Source organism: Camponotus vicinus, unplaced genomic scaffold (genome assembly GCF_025532165.1).
Source record: "Camponotus vicinus isolate PSW18456_S1 unplaced genomic scaffold, iyCamVici1.0 SCAF_5, whole genome shotgun sequence".
NCBI classification, from domain to species: domain Eukaryota; kingdom Metazoa; phylum Arthropoda; class Insecta; order Hymenoptera; family Formicidae; genus Camponotus; species Camponotus vicinus.
In genome coordinates this window covers 15,334,254-15,355,194 of record NW_028141977.1, presented here as the reverse complement: position 1 = coordinate 15,355,194, position 20,941 = coordinate 15,334,254, and the positions used below count along the sequence as shown (strand labels likewise).

The window sequence follows — 20,941 nt, the reverse complement described above, 5'->3', positions numbered from 1 at the left end:
TTAATATCGAAAATTATATCGGGCAGATATAATATTGTGATATTTGTTTGTTGCATAACGCGATTAAAAATTTATGTCAAATTTATACATATAGATTAAGACTCGTAAAAAAATAAAAGTTGATAAAACTAGATTATTATATTTAAATCTTTGGATAATTGAATTCAAATTGGATTGTTGCTTGAATTCTCTGATATTGAAACAAAATTAATTAAAGAATCTAAATATCAAGAAAGAAACAGCGGTGGAGCAGTTTCTCTAATTTCGCGGAAATAGAGAGAATACAGATTTTTAAAATAATTATATATAAAAATAAAGAAAAGGAATATATTCTAATTGTTATAGAAATATTATAATAATATTATATCGCGAATATATGTGACGTAATGCGCTTATACTATTATAATAATTTAATACATAACAACACTCTCCTATTGTGTTAATATTACACTATAATAATATAATAATAATATTATATTATTGTAATAGCGAGATTGAGTCGACATTTCACAGCGCAAAGAGTTGATCTATCGGTTGAGGGAAGTTCAATGGGAGAGGTACACATATGTACACATACCAGTACGCGTAAATATCTTTTTAAAATTTTTCATAGGGAAAAAAATGACGCGTGCGAGTCGTATTATAAGGTAGAAAGGTAAAAAGCTACATACCGGCTATAGAACGATTGTATCAATCGTTAAGATAATGTACAGTATATTTATTGACGGATTATAGCAAATATACGATCTGTACGTTATTACGAGAGATCACGCCGTTGCGCTTTATGTAGGGGTGTGTGATTACTTGTACTCTATCTTATTTTCTTTTCCAGTCGACTAGCATTTTTAAATCTATTTCGCGACCAACGCGAACGGTATTGCAATAAGTCACCGGAAAAGATCTCCGATGATAGAATTAAATTGGAAAGCTAACGTTGAAGAAATCGATAGAATTCGGACATTATTGATATATAATAATTATTTTTTATAGAAAAAAATGGCAAAAAATATAATTACTGCATTAATAATAGTATATCATTAACTTTATAATAAATATAAACAAAAGATTCGCTTTGAGAGAAGCTCAGGACTTAAATTTCATGTTTTTATATTAAATATGCAATATATATCTTAAAACTACAATAAATCCATAATTTTATATACGTTATTAAGCCTTTAAGAGATTGTCCTTCATTTTATTGAACTTTCTTTTATAAAACTAATAAATTTTGCCTGAGATAGAAGGAAAAAGAAAAATTTTCGTAAAATGAGAATCTCGAATAAGAAATTCAATCATAATTTAAAATCGATTTGATTTTACACAAATATAATCGAACACTAGTTTTTTCTTTTTGGCTATTTATATATTTACAATAGATATTAAAAATTTCTTTATTATTATATTTCAAAAGAAATCCATTTTTTTCTATTTTTTCTATTCTATTAATTACATATGTTGTTTAAGTACTGAGTAACTCCATGCACCGAACTTTAAAAGTATTGCAAAGCTGATTTATTGCAGCTAAAGTATTTCGGTTTTCGAACTGTTTAGCCGATAAATTTCAATCATAGTTAAGATTTCTAACAACGCGTTTATCTATATTACCACTTTTATCTTGTTACGTTAAACATACGCAGGGATTGAGAGGATTGAAATAATTTATTCTTGCCGAAATAATAAAATATTTGTATCCTCGTTATGCCTGTCGCAGATTAATAGCAACTCAAGAAAAGCCCTAATCATTGCCTTTTCTCTGCCTTTTTTTGTACTCTTTTTAAATTTATTAAAATTTATTAAAGGTGAAATACTTTAAAAATTATATTAAAGCACGAATAAGTAAAAAAATCATAAAAAAATATCATATCTTTATTATCTGAAAATTAAATAATTTGGTCAATAATCAATTGCGAATGAAAATGTTCCGATGAATAACTAATTAAATTTTAATGTATTATTATATGTATATCAAAGCGTACTAATTATTTTAATTACTTTTAATTTTGTTAGCAATTCAAGATTGAAAGATTACTTTTTCAAATATTTGGCAAGAGGTAGAATATTTTTTATAATAAAATGAATCTCGCATACATCTATAAGATATAGTTTTAAATTTCAAAAGTAGTGACGTCAAAATATCGAAAGTGCGCCATCGTAAAGATCAGCTGGGAAGCTCCGATATGCAAAATCGGTAAATATCGATAGTAGGTATCGGAGTATTGTTAGCGGCCTTACTGGTTTTTCCCCCTCCCGACCCTGAGTAAGCACGATCGTAAAAAGCGAGGCGATCGAGGTGTCAACGACGAGGCGAGGCACCGTTCAGGCTGGAGGTTTCGTATGACGTTTACGTCACGCCCGCTTGACATTTCGTGCTCGACGCGCGAGTTTCGCGACCGTGTATATAAAAATACAAGGTTACCATCGGCAGCTTCGTCAAACAAACCTCGACGAGGCAAAATTCGCGACTTTTCTTCCGCGATGTTTTGATCACGTTCGCCGTTTCCGTGCTCTCTCTTTTTCCGCTTCCCTGTCATCGGAGGATGTCCCGCGACGCCGTCTCGTCGCCGAAGACGTGACCCCGTCCCCAGGATTTATTTGAGATTTTGCCGGAAGAATCCCGAGGAAAAGTGCCAGTCCTTCCGAGGGGTTTGTTATGTTACGCTCGTCATCGTCGTCATCTCGCGATAGGTGCGGAAAGTTCATGGACACACGTGTATATGTATTGTATGTACGCGCACGCTAATACGCGAGAGTGTATGCGTGTGTCATTTGCTTATTTGTGCTTATTTGCAAATTGATCAGGAGTCGAGAGCCTTGCGTTTCTCGCGCGATGCTAACTCGTTTCACGAGAATGTCCTTCGACACATTGCATTGATATATGACACATGCATTGTTTTTTTTTTATATACATCGTACGTTTTATAATTAATTATTGTGGCATTTGTGTGTGTTTACTGATCGGCGTCGAGTGTTTTGGTTGACAGTAGTTTTGTTTTACTACGTACAATGAGAAATTTTGACGGAATATAAATAACAGTTTTAATGATACAATTTTTAAAAACAATACTAGTGACATGTATATATTTGAAAAAATATATATGAAAAAAATGCGTTGACATCTTGAGAGAAACTTTTGATATGATTTTAAAAAATTCGAAAAGAGAAAAGATAAATAGTTTAAAGTCTATTTTTCATCAATTATTGAATTACTAATGTAATATTAACACATGTGATGTAGATATATCTGATATTGACATTACAAGTCTCAAGGATGATTTTTTACTTATACATATATCCATTGTGTAGAGTTTGCACTATGCTTTAGTACATAATACATAGTACATATCTAATGTTAACAGTGTACATTACTAGTGTACATTATCTTTCAAGGCTTAAGATATCTTAATAACAGTTAAGATATCTTGAAAATAAAGTTTGAAAATAATATATACATTCTTAAAATTCAATCTCATATTGTATATTGTACAATATATAAGCGTATCCTGTAAATAATTGCATTATATGTTAATCTCTTATATTAATACAGCTGTGTAAATTTATTCTTGGATATGTAAAGACATAAATTTATTCTTGGATATATGAAGACATTTCTTATCTTGTAATGATTAAATACTTAATGACACTTGCAATAGATAAAATAACGAGTTTTATACATCCTTTTCAGATATGATTCTGTCTGTGCACACTACACCGCATAATTGCTCAAGAAATTATCTGATGCATGTTGATAATGACCTGTGTGCTGTTCGACAACAGTGAGGAGAATACACTGTGATGGGGTGGGTGATATCCACCGCAGCATGCATTTTCATATGGAGTTGCTTGCTGCGGAGCATCAATCTAGCTCCGCAGCCATCTCCAAAGCAAGTGCCGTGCGATAAGACAAGGAAAGTCTTCACAGACTCATGGGGAATTATCAGTGATGGGCCTATGGGTTCAAATTATACTCAAGATTCCCACTGCGAGTGGCTCATTAAAGGTAATAAGAATAAGAGTAATCATAAATAAGAATGTGTATGTGAAGACTTTAAAAATAAGATCTAATCATTATAAAGTTAGTGAAATTTTATTTTGCTGGATAAATACATATTAAACCCAGCTATTTCTTCCAATGAAATATGTGTAATTATTTTCATATACATTAGTACTTAATGTGAACATTTAAATATTTTTTTACTTTTCATTTCCTATTTATTTTTTTCTAGTATCTATTTTATCTCTCTCTCTCTTTATATATATATATATATATATATATATATATATATATATATATATATATATATGGATATTTATAGATCTATTTTATCTCTCTATATAGATATATATAGATATTTATAATATATCTAAGATGCATAATATAAAATCACATACAATGCCTTACAGTAAAAATTTTTTTGAAGCTTACATATAATTTGCTTTTTTTGTTGCAGCTAATCATAGTCGTCAATTTATTACATTGAGTTTCCGGACTATGGGTACAGAGTGCAGCTATGACTATGTATTTGTTTACGATGGAGATTCCTTTCGTTCCCCCCTTCTAGGTAGCTTTAGTGGCAAAACAGAGCCTCAACAAGTGACATCATCGTCCGGTTATGTAAGTACATATCCTGCAACATTAGTAATGCGAATGATATGTTGCAGATTCAAGTTTTTAGCATCTCATTAATATTATCAATCAATATAATGTTACATGAAGTATATATAAGAAGTTTTATATATGAAAAGTGAAGTGTATATAAAAAGTTTTATAAATTTTTATAATATATAGAATATATTACTATATAAAACTTAGTAATAATAATGATATAAAAGAAATATAAAATAGCATTATTATTGCAAGATGTCATAGAAATATATATTTTTCTTTGTAGATGTTGATATTGTTATATAGTGACACAAACTACGTCCTAGATGGCTTTCACGCAGAATTTTCAGTCACGGATTGCCCGAACAATTGCACTCATCATGGAAAGTGCATTAACAATACATGTTTCTGCGAAAACGATTGGGGAGGTAAAGACTGTTCTCGAGCACTCTGTCCAAACAATTGCAGTGGCGCCGGTATCTGCGGCTTAAAAAGATGTGAATGCAATAGTGGATACTCTGGACAATCTTGTTCTTTGCATAAAACGCATCCAGAAGGAAATCGGTACGTTTTTCCGAAATTGCAAGCTTGCACATTTCTATTTGTATTGTTATGTAAATTGTATGATAATATAAAGTTGTATATATGTATAATGACATTCTTTTTAATATTTTATAAAATTGCATTTATATCGAATAATGGAAATGAATGTGTGAATAAGAAATCTAAAATAATGTAATTATTTATACAGATGGCATTGGCTCTCTCATTCGGAAAGTGGACTAAGACCACGCGCAGCTCATACGGCAGTCTACGTTCAGGAAACGGATTCACTTTACGTTTTCGGCGGCTACGATCTTAACTATATTCTCAGCGACTTGGAAGTGTATAGGTTTAGTACAAGCCAATGGGAAGACGAATACGGGAATGTATTAGGTAAGTATATAAATTAAGTATATAAATCATACACAATAACAAAAACTTTATATAAAAGAATTTTAACTTGATTCATTTTTTTGTATAAAGACTAGAACATTACAGGGTGCGTGGTATGTTGCACCCTTTAAAGTTCTTTCTAATATAATCCGAGAAAGTAATATAATTGATGCGGAAAAAATTATTTTATTATCATATAATATTTTATTGTGTGAAAATATAAAGATAAAATATGTAAAATTTCTACTAAATACTATTACTGTTACTGATTGTGTGCTCAGAATATGTATACAGAAGAGCAATTATAATAATTTTATATTACCATACTTCTTGCATTTGTAGAAGGTGCTGCATCTGCCGAATATCTGGATCCTATGTTGATCGCTACCGAATTACGCAATCCTGGCGCCAAGGAGATATATGGCCTACCGACGTCATCTTTAATCTGGAAAGTCCTTTATAGCATCAAGGATAATAATACTTTCAGTCTGTTCGATCGGACCGCTAACGGCAGTCGTGAACACGGCACGCGAGAATTCCGGAACTTGCCTAAGGTGAACGAGAAAAGTAGAAGCACCATTAGGATTGATAGGAACGACGATCCCAGGAGAAAGCATCCGCGAAATATAAGACCGCGATATTCGCAAATGTCGACAAGGTAGTAAGTGATGAATTATTCATTAATTTCTAATTCCTTCAAAATTATCTTTATAAAATTCGGAAAAATTTTACATTTGTTCCTATGAAGATACTAATAAGTTATATATGAAGATAAAATCATATTTTTTTAATTAGACATTTAATCACAAGTCATAATTTATAATTGAAATAATTTCTAAGGGAAAACAGCCTTTATTATATAAAGTTTTATATGTTTTTTATAAATCTTTGTAAAATATTTAATATTATTTATTTGTACAGTGTTAAGCTTATAAATTATCGGTGCGTGTTTGTTTATTAAAGATACCGCAGAAATTTAGAAAACTTATATCGAGAACATGATGCAACAGACATACAAAACGACAATGCGAAATGGGAGGAGCAGGTGGTAGCAGGGCCTGATGAAGATAATATATTCATGCAAGAATTTATAGATCCAAAATTAACCACGAGCGAGTCACTGAAAGAGGAAGTTACAGAACCAACTATTAATGAGTTACCCAAACCGGGTCCTCGATATGGTCACGCTGCGTGTAAATATCAAGGTCTGTCGACATATAGCATTTGATAATAATTTATCTATACTGATAAGAGGACATTACGACTTTTACTCATAAATTAACACATTTAAAATTTATTGTATCGCTAATCAATATAAAGTACAATGATAAAGAGATAAAATCTTTTTTTTTACATTAGTGCACACAGAAATTGAATTTACATAATAAGCTTTTGAAAAATTTTTTTACAAATATTTATTCCTCAAATCCAAAAAAAATCATCAAATAATTTTATTATGCAAATAAATTTTACTTATTACAAACATCAATGACAAAATTGAGAAAGAAAAACTTTAATTTAAAAATTAATCTGCTTTCTATTGAATGACTTGCCATTATAATTGTGAAATTGTAGACTTTTAACTATAATATAGTATAATATTAATATTATATTTGCAATTAATAAATGGAATTTTTCTACATTTTTAGATGGTTTTGTAATCTATGGAGGAAAAGTGTCGGAAGAAGATGGTTCTGTGTCGAATGAACTGTGGCATTACAATGTAAACAAGCGTACATGGACTTTACGTGCTAAAAACTCTCCTTTCTATCCGCCCAGACTCACAAGACACACTTTAACTCTGGCAGGCGACTACATCTATTTGTTCGGAGGCAGCACTCTTGATGGAGAATTTTCGTCCAGACTTTATAAAATCAAATTAAATTTATGTGAGTTGATTAAAACGAAAGAATAATTCAAAAAATGTATATTTTAACAATATATATTCGTACATGTAACTCATACAAAATGATAAATATCAAACATAAATCCTAAATAGATTTTTCTGCCATATCATAAGAATAGCGTTTTTTACAATAATACTTACGTTGGAACTTTGAAGTTTCTCAAATGGAAATTTGTAAAAAATGTTTAGATGTAGAAACACGTGATTAAAAGAAATATTGAAGAATGTTAATACTATTGTATGTTATATACTATTATAGCGGATTCTACGGCAACCAGCGAAAGGTGGATAGAGGTGCGACCTCGAGGTGGTAAGGAACTCGATGTGCGCGTGGTGGCGCACTCGACTGTGTACCATCGCGCTACCAATTCCTTGCTGGTATATGGCGGTGTGGTCGCTAGCGTTGCCCGTTTCAGCAAATTATCGGATCGAATGTTTGTTTTTCAATTGGACAGAAAGGTCTGGTCTGAGATTCATTATCCGAGGGCACACTTACGAGATACATACGTGCCAAGAGAACGCGCATTTCACACGTGTAATATCATAGGTAATTTATAAATCTATAATTATGCAAAATATATGTTTTCTTCTTTAAATATTATATTTATTTAATATAAAATTAAACGATATATGAATTTTTGTTTCCATTTATAGATCCATATTATCTTGCATTTTTTAAATTTAAGATGCATACACATATTTATTACTATGTTATATTTTGACAGGAAATTATCTAGTGGTATTCGGCGGATATTCTCATAGACATAACAAAGAGGAGATCTGTTATGACAATCAAATGTATCTTTATCATCTCGGTTGTCACGCTTGGGTGAGCCACGATGTGCTAGGCTTAAATGATAAAGGTAAAACATATTTTTAATTGATTCGATATATAAATTTATATGTTTATATTGATTTAAATGTGTTTATGCGTTTAATACAATAACATCTTCGCTTTTTAGATTCTCGTTATCCTAAGCAACAGGGCGTATTCGCACATGCAGCGGATGTACGTAATGGAAATATCCTGTTGCTCGTCGGTGGATATCATGGCAACGTAAATGCCGATCTTCTCGCATACACTTTGCCGCCTATGTTGGCGCCGGGAGATGAGGATTATATCGAACCGGAACAGATTTGTTCAAGACATAAGAGTTTGATGGAGTGCGCGGCAAATCCTGAATGCGGCTGGTGTTCTGCAGACGAGGTATTCTCCATATATCAATTTCACGCTGATATATTCATCTCTCGCTTTTTACACTTTTATTTATGAAATTTCTTTATTGAATATTACAGATATGTTATGGTCGTACAATAGGCAGCAATTGTACAACGAATCTTCAAACGACGCGCTGTCCGGGAGTTTGTCCCGCTTTAGGCGATTGTCATTCTTGCTTAATACACGGTCAACCCGGTGGCGGCTGGGGTACAAATTTTCGCGGCAGGAAATCCGTTTCGAACAAGCTTAATCTAGGTACGTGCACGTGGTGCGTCCAGAACGCTCGCTGCCATCACAAGGACGACAATTACGGTGTATGCGGTTTGCGGGATGATACGCCCTCACAGATACCAGGCTGGTGGGGTTCGAAAGGCACGGAAATTACCAAGGTCGAGGAATGTCGAGAGATGGACAGGAGGCCGGGTCTAACCTTCCTCAAATACAAGCCGCCAGTGAATTTCAGCCAGCCTGACTCGGTTGCCATAGTAAATGCGACCACGGTCGATTTTATGCCGTCCGTGCAAGGCGCGAAAACAGAGGTGGCGTTGGGTGGCGAGATGATTGCTAGATTGACCGGCTTCCTCAGACCGCCGAATTATTTTTGGGATAGCGCAGCAGAGCAGTTAAAAATCTGCGTCGGTTACAATAGCGCGACGCTTCACGTATCGCGAAACGATGATCCCGATAAGCTGGTGAGTTATCTTTATTACTTGACATCTTAATCGTATTAACGAATATAAAGAGACATATTCTGAAAGATATCGAAATACAATTGTAATTTGATATACATTTTATTTATATATAACAATAGGAAATTTATATTACAAATTGAAATATTCTTAACACTTAAGATTAATTAAAAATAAAATAATTAATTAAAAATTTAAAAATAATTTTAACAATTTATTTTAAATTTTATTAAATTATCTATAAAATAATTTAACTTATTTATAGGAACTGGTCGCCAATTTAACTGCAGAAACATCGCAATGTATGCTAATAAAATGGTCGGATGGACATCCGATGGAGCTACAACCAGGCCGTTATCTGTTGAACTTCGAATCGGAAAGAACGGTGACTGCAAACTACGCCCATGCAAGTAAAATGGAAATCACACACAATAAAAAAACGGAAAATCCAAAAGTCTTTACATTCGAATATCTAGAGCCGTATCAAAATGGTTCTTGCCATCAGTATGGCAATTGCCTGCACTGTCTAACGGATTCTTCGTGTGGTTGGTGCGACATCACTTACCAGTGTTTACCACGTTCGGCTAACGAAACAGAGAGCTGTGCGGCAGATGTGGATTGGAATGAGCGAGGCGAACCGATACGCGAATGGCATTATTTGACGATCACGCCATCGACATGTGCCAACTGCTCCAACTATATCTCTTGTGAGTCGTGTGTAAGCACCAAACTGTGCGAATGGTGGACGGAGGAAGCAAAATGTGCACGGATTGGCCGATTGCCGAACGCTGTGATAAGTCTGGAGCAATGTCCGATCCCATGTCGGCAACGCTTCAATTGCACTCAGTGTCTGGACGAGCGTGGTAGGTGCGTGTGGTGTGAGGCCACGCGCGAATGCTTTTCCTTCTCCGTGTACACATCTGAGTATCAATTCGGCCTGTGCCGGGAATGGATGGATCAGGCAGGTCTAATGGGTGTTACATCACGCAGTTCATCGTTGACTGGCAACGATCAGTGCAAAAGCTGCAGTCGGCATTCAAATTGCTCAAGTTGCTTACACTCGCTTAGTTGTGGATGGTGCTACAGCTTGGAAAATCCCATTACTGGTGTATGCGTACAGGGTGATTTCAATCAACCGCATGTCAATTGCAGCGCGGTCATCAACGAGGATCGAAACAGCAGTCTAAAAGCAGACGAATCTGGTTGGGCGTACGCGCAATGTCCAGATGTAGACGAATGCGATCTTGGTCTTCACGATTGTCATCCCGACGCACTTTGCACCAATACGCATGGCAGTTTTAGCTGCCAATGCAAGCGCGGTTTCAACGGCGATGGCAAGGAAAACTGTACCAAAACTTGTTACGAGAGATGTGTCAATGGATATTGCAGTGAAGCACCGGACTACAAATGCGAATGCAACCTCGGTTGGACTGGGCCTGATTGTCGAACCAACTGCGGCTGTTACAATCATTCCACGTGCATGCAGGTAAACGGAAAAATTGTACATATACACATACATATATGTGTAAGCATTTTAATCTTTGGATGTCTAGGGACCAGGTATCTGCGACGAGTGTCAAGATTGGACCACCGGACGCTACTGCGAGGAGTGCAAGGCAGGCAGTTATGGAAACGCAACAATGCCATTGGGCTGCCGCGAATGTGACTGCAACGGACACGGTGACATTGAGCTCGACGTGTGCGATCGACAAACCGGGATGTGTTTCTGCCGTGATAATACCGAAGGCGACAAGTGCCAGCGTTGTAAACGCGGCTATTACGGCGATCCACGCGATAGCGGAATGTGCTATTACGGCTGCATGTCACGGGGCATGCTGGGTGGCGTGGAAAACAGCAAGCAGGGTCTTGGTAGCCGACATTCCCAATCTTCGCTTTGGAGAAGCTACGCGGGCGACTCGCCGACAAGAGAATGTCTTTGGATCGTCAGTCCGGAGGCTAATCTTTCGTCAGACGCGACTATACCGACGATTCAGAGTGTAATACAATTTACCATTCATGATGATATTAACGTGAGTTGCCAGGAGAACAGCGTGTACGTGTATGATGGTCTGCCGGAATTTGTCTCATCTACCGGTGGTCACCAGAGCCAATTACTAGGCGTGTACTGTACGGAAAGTACTGACTATCCGGTGACAGTGGAGGCTAAGTCCGGCTTTTTGACGGTGCACTACAAACAATTAGACGAGGTCGAAGGCTTCAATGCAAGCTACGTAGTGATGACATGTAATAATTGCCCGGGGAATCGCGAATGTCGAAACGGCAACTGCCTCTGCAAATCTGGATATGTCGGCATCAATTGCGACGTCGAGATATGCCCGAACAACTGTACCGCCTCGAAAAAACAAGGTGTCTGCGACAAAGGATACGGCCGCTGCGTTTGCATATCGGATTATGGTGGTCGTGATTGTTCCATTCAACTCAAGGATTATCAGTTGATCTTTACAGAGCTATTTAACTCGGAATATTTGGCCGATCATCTGGATCATTTGAGAAAAACGTTGCCGCGCTTCGGACACAGTCTGGTGGCCGATCGACGCGGCAGTCTGTGGATGTTTGGCGGCTACTCGCTTAGTCATGGACCCTTGAATGACATTAGACTCTTCGATACAAAAAACAACACGTGGATGCCGGTAACAGTCGAGTCTACTTCAGAGTCTACGTCCATGCCGCAAGGTCGCTACTTTCACGCCGCTGAAATCGTGCACAGTAGGCAGCAGATCTACGTGTATGGTGGTCTATCGATGAAAGACGAGGATGTACAGGGACTGTCGAACAATACTCTCAGCGACTTTTGGAAGTTTAGTCTGCAGAATCAGCGATGGAGCCAGATCGTGCAAGATGAGAAGAAGGAATCGCTACCGCTAGCCGGTCATACGTTGACTCTTCGTAGAGACGGAGAGTCGGAGAGTTTGATTCTAATCGGTGGTTTCAGTCCCAAGTACGGATACCTGGACACCGTTAGAGAATTTAATCTGGAAACGGAAACTTGGGATATAGTGGATACTAACGGGAATGGACCTCTAGGTATTTATGGTCATTCTACGGTGTACCATAGCAAGTCAGATAGCTTCTACATCTTTGGTGGCTACACGTACGCGTTGAATAGGACGTTCATCTCGAACAAATTGTATTCTCTGAATTATAAGACACGGATGTGGTCGGTATTACCACCATTTGAGGACGATTTTACCGATGGCAGTAGCTTGCCACAAGCTAGATTTTTGCATTCCGCGGTCACGACAGACGAATATATGGTGATATTCGGTGGCCGACAAAATCCTCACAACACTTCGGACTCGCTGATAGCGTATAAGTATTCCTGCAATCTGTGGATACGTTTGATAACGAGAGATATGGAAACGATTGGCAGTTCGCCACCGCCAGCTTATGCTCATGCGATGACTCACGCTGATCCGGAATCGAATGCTATTTACGTTGTCGGTGGCTTCGATGGCGGCATAAAAAGTCACGTCACGTTGATCAACATACCGGAAGATCTGTGCAAACTGTGGAAAGACAAAATCACATGCAGAAAATACTTTGGCTGCTCATTTTGCGCTGTCACCACCATTAATGGCATCAATGACACGTTTTGTTTCTCGAACGAAGTTTCGAGCAACCGTGATGACAAATGTGACATCAACGTTATTCAAGCGCAACGATCGAACGGAATATTCTGCAACTCGGATTGGATGGCTACCAGAAAGTGTCAAAGCTTCAAAACTTGCACTGAATGTCTGGCGGAATGGCCGTACTACAAAGAAGACAAGCCGGTCTGCAAATGGTGCACCAACTGTCCGCACGGTGTCTCATCTAAATGTATCCCATTCGACCGAGACTGCGGCGAACAGACACAAGGGCCAGATAAATCGTCATGCACCGATGTATCGGTCACCAATGTGAATCAATGCAAGGAACTCAAATGTTCGGCGAGCGACTGCAAGAAGTGTAACGATATTGACAATTGCGAGTGGACGAGGCAAGTGCTGAAAACCGAGCTGGGACCAACATTGTCAGCAGAACCCGTCTACGACTGGAATTGCGTGCCGGTCAAAATCTTTGAGCGATCCAGCATCAAGCTGATTAGTACAGATTGCGATAAAAGATGTTCCGAACACAAAGATTGTAGGAGCTGCTTGAAAGGTACTGGCGCTGAAGGCGGATGGAGCGAATGTAGATGGTCTACGCGATTGAACGAATGCATCTCACCATCATACCAGCCACTTTACTGCGCCGGCGGCGTTTGTGGTTTGGTATTGCGTAGCGCGGATATGGATCATTGTCCGGAGCCATGCTCGGTTTTCAAGCAGTGCAGTACCTGCCTGAAACACTCGCACTGTGGCTGGTGCTCCCTGGATTCTGCTGACATAACCGGTCAAGGAATATGCACGGAAGGATCACTCGAAGCGCCGACCGATCATCCAGCGGGCGGTACCTGCGAGATGCTCTATCATCAACATTTCCCGGGGACCGAAACGTCAATTACCATCACGACATTGCATCCCACAGACTTTTTAGAGTCGCAAGACAACAACATCACGTTGTCATCATCGTTATCATTACTTAATCACTCGATAACACCAGAATTCTCGTGGCACTATGTCCGCTGTCCGCCAGAAAACGAGTGCGAAAATGAACATCACACTTGTTCACCGAAGAGCGAGAAATGTTTCGATCTGGAAGAGGGTTTCGAATGCAAATGCGGAGACGGATACAAGACCGAAACTACCTGGGGCAGCGATTTCGGTAAAAAGATCTGCGTGCCAATGTGCACGCAGGGTTGCGTGAGAGGCACATGCGTCGAGCCAGACTCGTGTCATTGCGATTTTGGTTACGTAGGCGCCAACTGTTCCATCCAGTGCCAGTGTAATGGCCACAGCGCGTGTGGCGGCCCGGACAAGCTTGATACTTGCAAAGAATGTCGTAATAACACAATGGGAGCCCAATGCGAAAAGTGTAAGCCGCTGTTCGTCGGCAATCCTGCGGACAATGGTCAGTGCGTGCCGTGTCTTGAGTACTGCAACGGACACACGGGAATTTGCATCAACGAAAGTATGACCGTGCCCGATCCAATCGCGGTGGGCAAGATGTCGAAAGAGCTGTTGTATAAACAGATAGGCGAGGGACCGATGGCCAAGGCCAAATGCATCAATTGCGGCAACAATACCAAGGGCGACAAATGCGGCGAGTGCATGACCGGTTTCTTCCGCGGCACAGAAGATCTGCGTGATGTATGTCGACCGTGCGAATGCCACGGTCACGGCTTCACGTGCGATCCCGTGACCGGCGAGAAATGCAACTGCGGTAACAATACGGAAAGCGAACCGTCCTGCATCAGCGGTCCCATGAAAGGCACAAACACGGGCGGCACGCCGTGCTGGAAGGTGCAGTGCAGCAAATGCAGGGAGAACTACGCTGGCACGCCGACGATGGGCCATCAGTGTTACAAGACCGTCACGGTTGACAACAAAATGTGTTTCGACTCGAAATTGATAGGTAAGAACAGTAAAAAATATAAGAATGAGGAACTAGTTGTTTGTGTAACGATAAATAATATAGCTATAATGCAAAAGAATGACTGGACGATATTTTAATAAGTTCTTTTTTTATATAAATCTGGCAGCTGCAACTGGTACTTTTGTTTTTATATTATTTTTTCTTCTTGTTGTAAATAAAATATAAATAATATCCGCGCTTCAAAATATATATGTATGTACGCATGCACATTCGACACTTTAGTAATTATTCTTCTTAAATTGCAACATTCTGTTTTGCGTGGAGCATTTTACGGTTCGTATTCTTCTTCTATTATAAGTTGTTTGATATCCTGTATCATTTTAGCAGTCGTGTGAAAGATTAAGTTAATGCATACTGTTATCTTATTTCAGACGAATGCAAAATGAAGCCGAAGCCCTTGAATCCGGGCCAGACTGTTTTCTATATGGTACAGCCCCGATTTATGAATGTGGACATCAGAGTGATGGTAGACGTTACTCAAGGCGCCTTGGATTTATTCCTGAGTCCTCGAGATGATTCCTTTGTCGTCACTTTGAACTCATCGACCGGATATCAAGACGTACAATAATTTCTTTTATTTAATCTTTTCATTGACAAAGTATTCTTTCAATAAAAAATAATATCACTTTCATCACAAATCGCCGAATCAATTTTTTCCATTTTTCATTATTAGCTCTTTTTATATTAGCTAGCTAGCTAGCTCTTTTATTATTTTTTATCTAAGAAAATTCAAGCACTATCATAATATCCACAGGTCGAGTTGGATAGCAGATTTAGATGGCGACCCGACCATTCCGATACGTGGTTGGAGGAACAATCCTACAGCAAGCTCCGAATCGTCGAGTTTCATTCTCACGGTTTCGGCGTAGTGAACGGTACCACCACAGAACCAACGTGGAACACTGGGCCGCAATATTTTGTGATGGAGCGCTACGCAGAAAACTTGGCCACCTTTCTGACGATCAACAGACGAAATACGTTCCTAGTGATACGTAATCTGACAAATCGATTGGTGCTGACATTGCCACAGGATAAACACGAGCTCGGCCAGACCAAGTTTCACATCGCGTTACGAGCGATCGAACCGTCGAATCCGGAACTGAATAACCGCGCCGCCTATGGAATGATTTTCTTTCGACAAGATCAGCTGCACATCGACCTATTCGTCTTCTTCTCGTGTTTCTTCTCCTGTTTTTTCCTATTCTTGGCGGCATGCGTGGTCGCGTGGAAGACGAAACAGGCGGCGGACGTGCGCCGCGCTCGGCGTCGTCATGTTGTCGAAATGCTGCACATGGCGAAGCGGCCGTTCGCCTCGGCAACGATAATCTATGACCGAGATGGCGGCGAGTGCAGCCCGAGCTCGCCGCAACGCAAGGGCAGACGCGGCAAGCATGTCAACTTTCATAGCGATGTGAGACCGGTCGCCGTCGAACCTACCGATGATAGCGTCGCCGCGGTAGCCACGGTGTTCATTAGGTTACCCGGTGGTCGCCAAGCACCCGTCAAATTGGCTTTGGGCAGCTCGCTCATACTCTTAACCAGAGTCTACCCTGTCAACAGCCGAGTGTTCTTAAGGCGTAGAAATAGCCATGCGACGAACTGAGCCTGCGTCACAGTGGAATCTCGATCTCGACAATCTTCGAGTTCCACATCACGAACACCAATCTTTTTATCGTTGAACTCTTCCGGGACATCGTTGATGAGGGTCTCCGATGTTTGAGCATTCTATCTTGAATTAAAAGCTATAGTAGAGGATTAATTGATGATCCGAAGAAATTGTATAATAACCCATTTAATGGGCTAATTTCTTCTTTTTAGGACGCAGTTCTATGCCCGATTTCACCAACCGCGTTTAACTTTAATCTTAGTTTAACTCACTCTTTGTCTCTTTCTAAAGGAAGAGTTAGAAGAAGATAAAGAGTGAGTTAAACTAAGATTAAAGTTAAACGCGGTTGATGAAATCGGGCATTAATGCGCTAAAGATAACATACAAGATGTAACATAATCGAGTTATAACGTAAACTTTAACGAAATACGTTAATATACTTTACTTTAATCGCAACATCTCCGATATATCACATAATTTTATCGGCTTTTATTGTTCGGAAACTGTTCTCTTTTATTGGTTGCATTCAGTGGGTTCAACAGTTGGGCGACTAAGTTTTCATATATATTATATAATATATGAAAAAAATCTAGCGTTGAATCCCCACTTGAACTCGCTCAATGCGGCTATTGATCTCATCGCACACGCGTATTATTAATTGGCAACAGGCACAGCAATATATTTACGAATTTATACGAAAGCTTTTCCCGTACAATAAATACGTATAGAAATATATGTGGAATTTATCGAATGTAGGCATGTAAAATAATTCTAATTAATTTTAATATTCCGTCACGCGCAAATTTTATATTATATAAATATATATTGGATTACGAATCCGAGGACTCTCGAAAACAAAAATCTTCGGAATCGTAGGTAGAATCAGATATTTAAATAATGTAAAGATTCGTGAAATTAACATCTTACGGATCCAGATATGAGTGCATCTATCGATCCGGAGAAACGCGTACCGAAGAATTTTCGTCAGAATTTTCAGAATCTAAATTTATATATCTAAGGATCTATATATGCATGCATTAATACACGAATCGTATCGTGCATCTGGAAAATGGATAAATCCTTTTATTTTTTTTTTATTACTTTTTTAAACTCTATTATTGCGTAACATATAGTTATAAAATATAATAGGATAAAAGAGAGATCGTAAGATTATTTAATCTAAATATAATATATTGTCGTATATCATTCCATGACGAGACTGTATACACGTTTGTATATATAACAATCTGTAATTACGTATTAATTCGAACTTTATATACATTTTTGTAGAGACATTTTACGAGGCATGATCTCGCGTCATGGAACATTCGTGGCAACTGTATCCGCAAGGTCATGAAATCGATCACGCGTGTATCTGTATCAGCTGAACGAACAGTATTAGAATTGTTGATTAGAAAAACGGAGCTCAACGACGATGCGTACGTTAACAAGGTTCCTATGCCAAAACTGATTAGCGAATGAATGTGTGAAAACGTCCTAATATAATAATATATTATTTATCATAAGTAAGAGGAAGGGGGAGGAGAAATAAAAAAAAGAGTTACTAGGAAAAATAGAGAAGATTAAAGTTTTTTTTTTTTTCGAGAAAGAAATGTACGTACTCGCGCAAAAGAAAAACGCGTTATAGACGCGTGTCACAAACTTTTATAACTGGTTGAAAAGACACTTATACACTCTCGATAGACTGTTTTTGGGCAGAGATAATGATTAATATTAAAATGTATAGATAATGTGAATGTTGTAATGATATCGCACGTGCGCGCGACGTTGACGTGCTTAGTAATCATTGCAAGAGCATGTAAATGGGATAAGGCAGAGATCGTATTGTTTTATATGAAGTTTAAGATATACGTATGAGAATACAAACATCTAAATCGAACAATTTCTAACGAAGATGCAGAGATAAAAATTGACATAATGGAATTTATTGAAATAAATTTAATGAATTTTATTTTTATTAATTTAAGTGTATGTATAAAACTCTAAGTACACAAAAAATATTTGTGACTAGAGAAGAATGCAGGATCTAAGAAATGAAGGATTTGTAGATTAATAGAATAAATGATGTATAAAATTAAAAAAAAGTAGTGCCAAGAATTCGGAATCAGATATCTGCACGATTTGAAATCTATCACTTTACAATTGTCGCAAAAATTTAAATCTCAGCTTATGACTAAAATAGATTATGAAATATATGCAATATATTATAACATGTATAACAAATGTAATTTTATGCTTGAGAGATTATTGACTTCATAGAAAACAATGAGCCATCTCTTCGTTATCTCATTCTCTTGTGTTCGTTTCTGGACTAGAATAACGTAACGATACTTTTTGCGCATAACGAGGGAGTGGAAATCTAAAACCACCTCTAAGCATTTTTTCTCTTGTTGTACATCGTATAAACGAAGCGTGCATATGAGCAGAGGCTTAGATATACTGTGTATATGCCATCGATTGGCCGGAAGATTGCACGAGTGCTCCTCTCGACCAGAGAAAAAAAATACGCGTTGATTGATTATTAAACAAACACATCGACGATACGACGCGACCAATTTGTTGAATCTAAAGTCTTGTCATGTTAGTCTTGTCATTGCGCGCAATGCAAATCGATTTTTTGTTGTTTCACAGTATCCATACAGCTATTTGCAGTTTCTCTCTTTCTCTCTCTTTCTCTCTACTTTTTTATATAGATCTATAAGTTCGAGAGAGAATTCACAGAAAATAGCAAAAAACTAATGAAATGCAGGATCTCTGTAGGAATTAAAAATCTTGTAACATTATAAGACAAGAATCAAAGAAAATGATGGAAAAAAATACGCCAAATATTCATGAAACCAACAAATTTCAAGGATCCAACAGATATTTCCGTTGGGTAAAAAATTGCTCGCGGAATTACAACAATCTTCCAAAATCCAATAATCCAAAACTATCTTTTGGTTTTCGATAGATAGCTCGTGGATTTTTCAAAATTTCCTTTGAGGTAAACGTCGAGATTGAAAATTCCTTCAAAAGACTAATGTAAACTTCGAAGATTTTTCTTCGCGAATCTGTGTACATTCTAAGGACCTCCTTATAGAGATCATTGAAAAGTGAAAGATTAAGGTTGATTTGTTATTATCTGCACAAGATCGGATCTATTTAGAATCTATCATAATCCACATTCGCACGCTCAGTCGCGCTGTCTTAAATACTCATCCACGTAGTGCGCTGTAAGCGTATTATTAATTATTAAGTATATACCCACAGAATTGATACAGTATATGTATATGTACATTTATATAAATGTGTGTGTGTGTGCACACATAGAGAAAGATATATATATATTATATTATATATACATATATATATATAAAGTAACGAGTATAAATACGAGACGCGGTGAATGTGTATAATTTTTCGGTTGTACAGATCTTGTGAATGCGCGCGTTATTTCCGAAATATTCTATTTTATATATAATTATATTACACATCGCGTCGTCGATAGCAGAGAGAGAGAGCGATAATCTTCCAATGCCGGCATTGTAATTTCGCGCAGAAAGTCAGGAAACGGTGTGCGATCAAAGAACGGTGTGTGCTCCGTGCAACGGGAGAGTACGCAAAAAGGTGAAATTAAAAACAAAAGGTTGTGAAATTAAAAAAAAGAAAACGAGCGGCATCTCCTGTCGGACTTTCGGCACGAAAAGATGCAGTTTATCCTTTATCACTCGCCCGCCCCAAAGGGAAATGTAAGGTTGTGCAAACGATGATTAATGAACTGTATTGCGGAAGCTTTAATAAACACATACGTAAAAGCGAAGATTTCATTTGGAGCCGACGCTATGATTTCTCGATAGAATTATCTGTCCCATTTGTTACTTTAATTAATTTATAGAGTATATATGTCTTTTTTTATACGAAGTTTTTTTTCAGTTATTTATAGACTTTTAAAAAAACTCTAAATTATTTAAAACAAAATCTGATGATTTAAAACAAGATCTCTGATCTATAATTTTTAGTCAACTGCAAAATAAGAGAAAATTTGTATAATAAATTACACTAATTAAAATAGGAACAAGAGTTACATTAGCACTCTTACGTATTTAGTATTAAAAATATGATTGTCCAATTTATGTTTACTTTTATACTATTTCATGAATTTCATTTATCTGACATATGAAAAAATCATTATCAATATTTATTTGAATTGAAAATCAAATTAGAGCTTTAGAACAGTTGAATAAATAAATTTAAGATAATAAAAACATAACGTTTATAAACACTAGAATAAAATTAAGATGCCATCATTATAATTAAATCATCTTTATTTTTTCTCGTACGTCGATTCAGTAAAATCTCTCAAACTCAATTTGTCTTATATATGTATATGAGAGTATAAAAGTAGTATATAAAGAAAAACGCTATATATGTGTATAATTTTTTT

At 37.2% G+C, this 20,941-nt stretch overlaps 1 protein-coding gene across 3 annotated transcripts; it reads left to right on the top strand.

The window, feature by feature from the left end:
• Positions 1 to 2,261: 2,261 nt before the first annotated feature.
• On the top strand, positions 2,262 to 20,317 carry Megf8 (multiple EGF like domains 8). 3 transcript variants are annotated; one of them, XM_083099012.1, is made up of 16 exons: positions 2,262 to 2,685; positions 3,683 to 3,997; positions 4,449 to 4,612; positions 4,890 to 5,167; positions 5,355 to 5,539; positions 5,882 to 6,197; positions 6,503 to 6,744; positions 7,189 to 7,428; positions 7,705 to 7,992; positions 8,171 to 8,308; positions 8,408 to 8,652; positions 8,742 to 9,356; positions 9,619 to 10,839; positions 10,907 to 14,870; positions 15,263 to 15,450; positions 15,646 to 20,317. In XM_083099012.1, exons 2-16 carry the CDS (start codon positions 3,793 to 3,795, stop codon positions 16,492 to 16,494), a joined length of 9,138 nt encoding a protein of 3,045 aa, XP_082955138.1. In that variant the 5' UTR covers positions 2,262 to 2,685; positions 3,683 to 3,792; the 3' UTR covers positions 16,495 to 20,317. The 3 variants fall into 3 exon arrangements, with proteins under 3 accessions (XP_082955138.1, XP_082955139.1, XP_082955140.1); XM_083099013.1 differs by having other exon boundaries at positions 2,262 to 2,721; XM_083099014.1 differs by lacking the exons at positions 2,262 to 2,685; positions 3,683 to 3,997; positions 4,449 to 4,612; positions 4,890 to 5,167; positions 5,355 to 5,539 and having other exon boundaries at positions 6,059 to 6,200.
• The last annotated feature ends 624 nt before the right edge of the window (positions 20,318 to 20,941 follow it).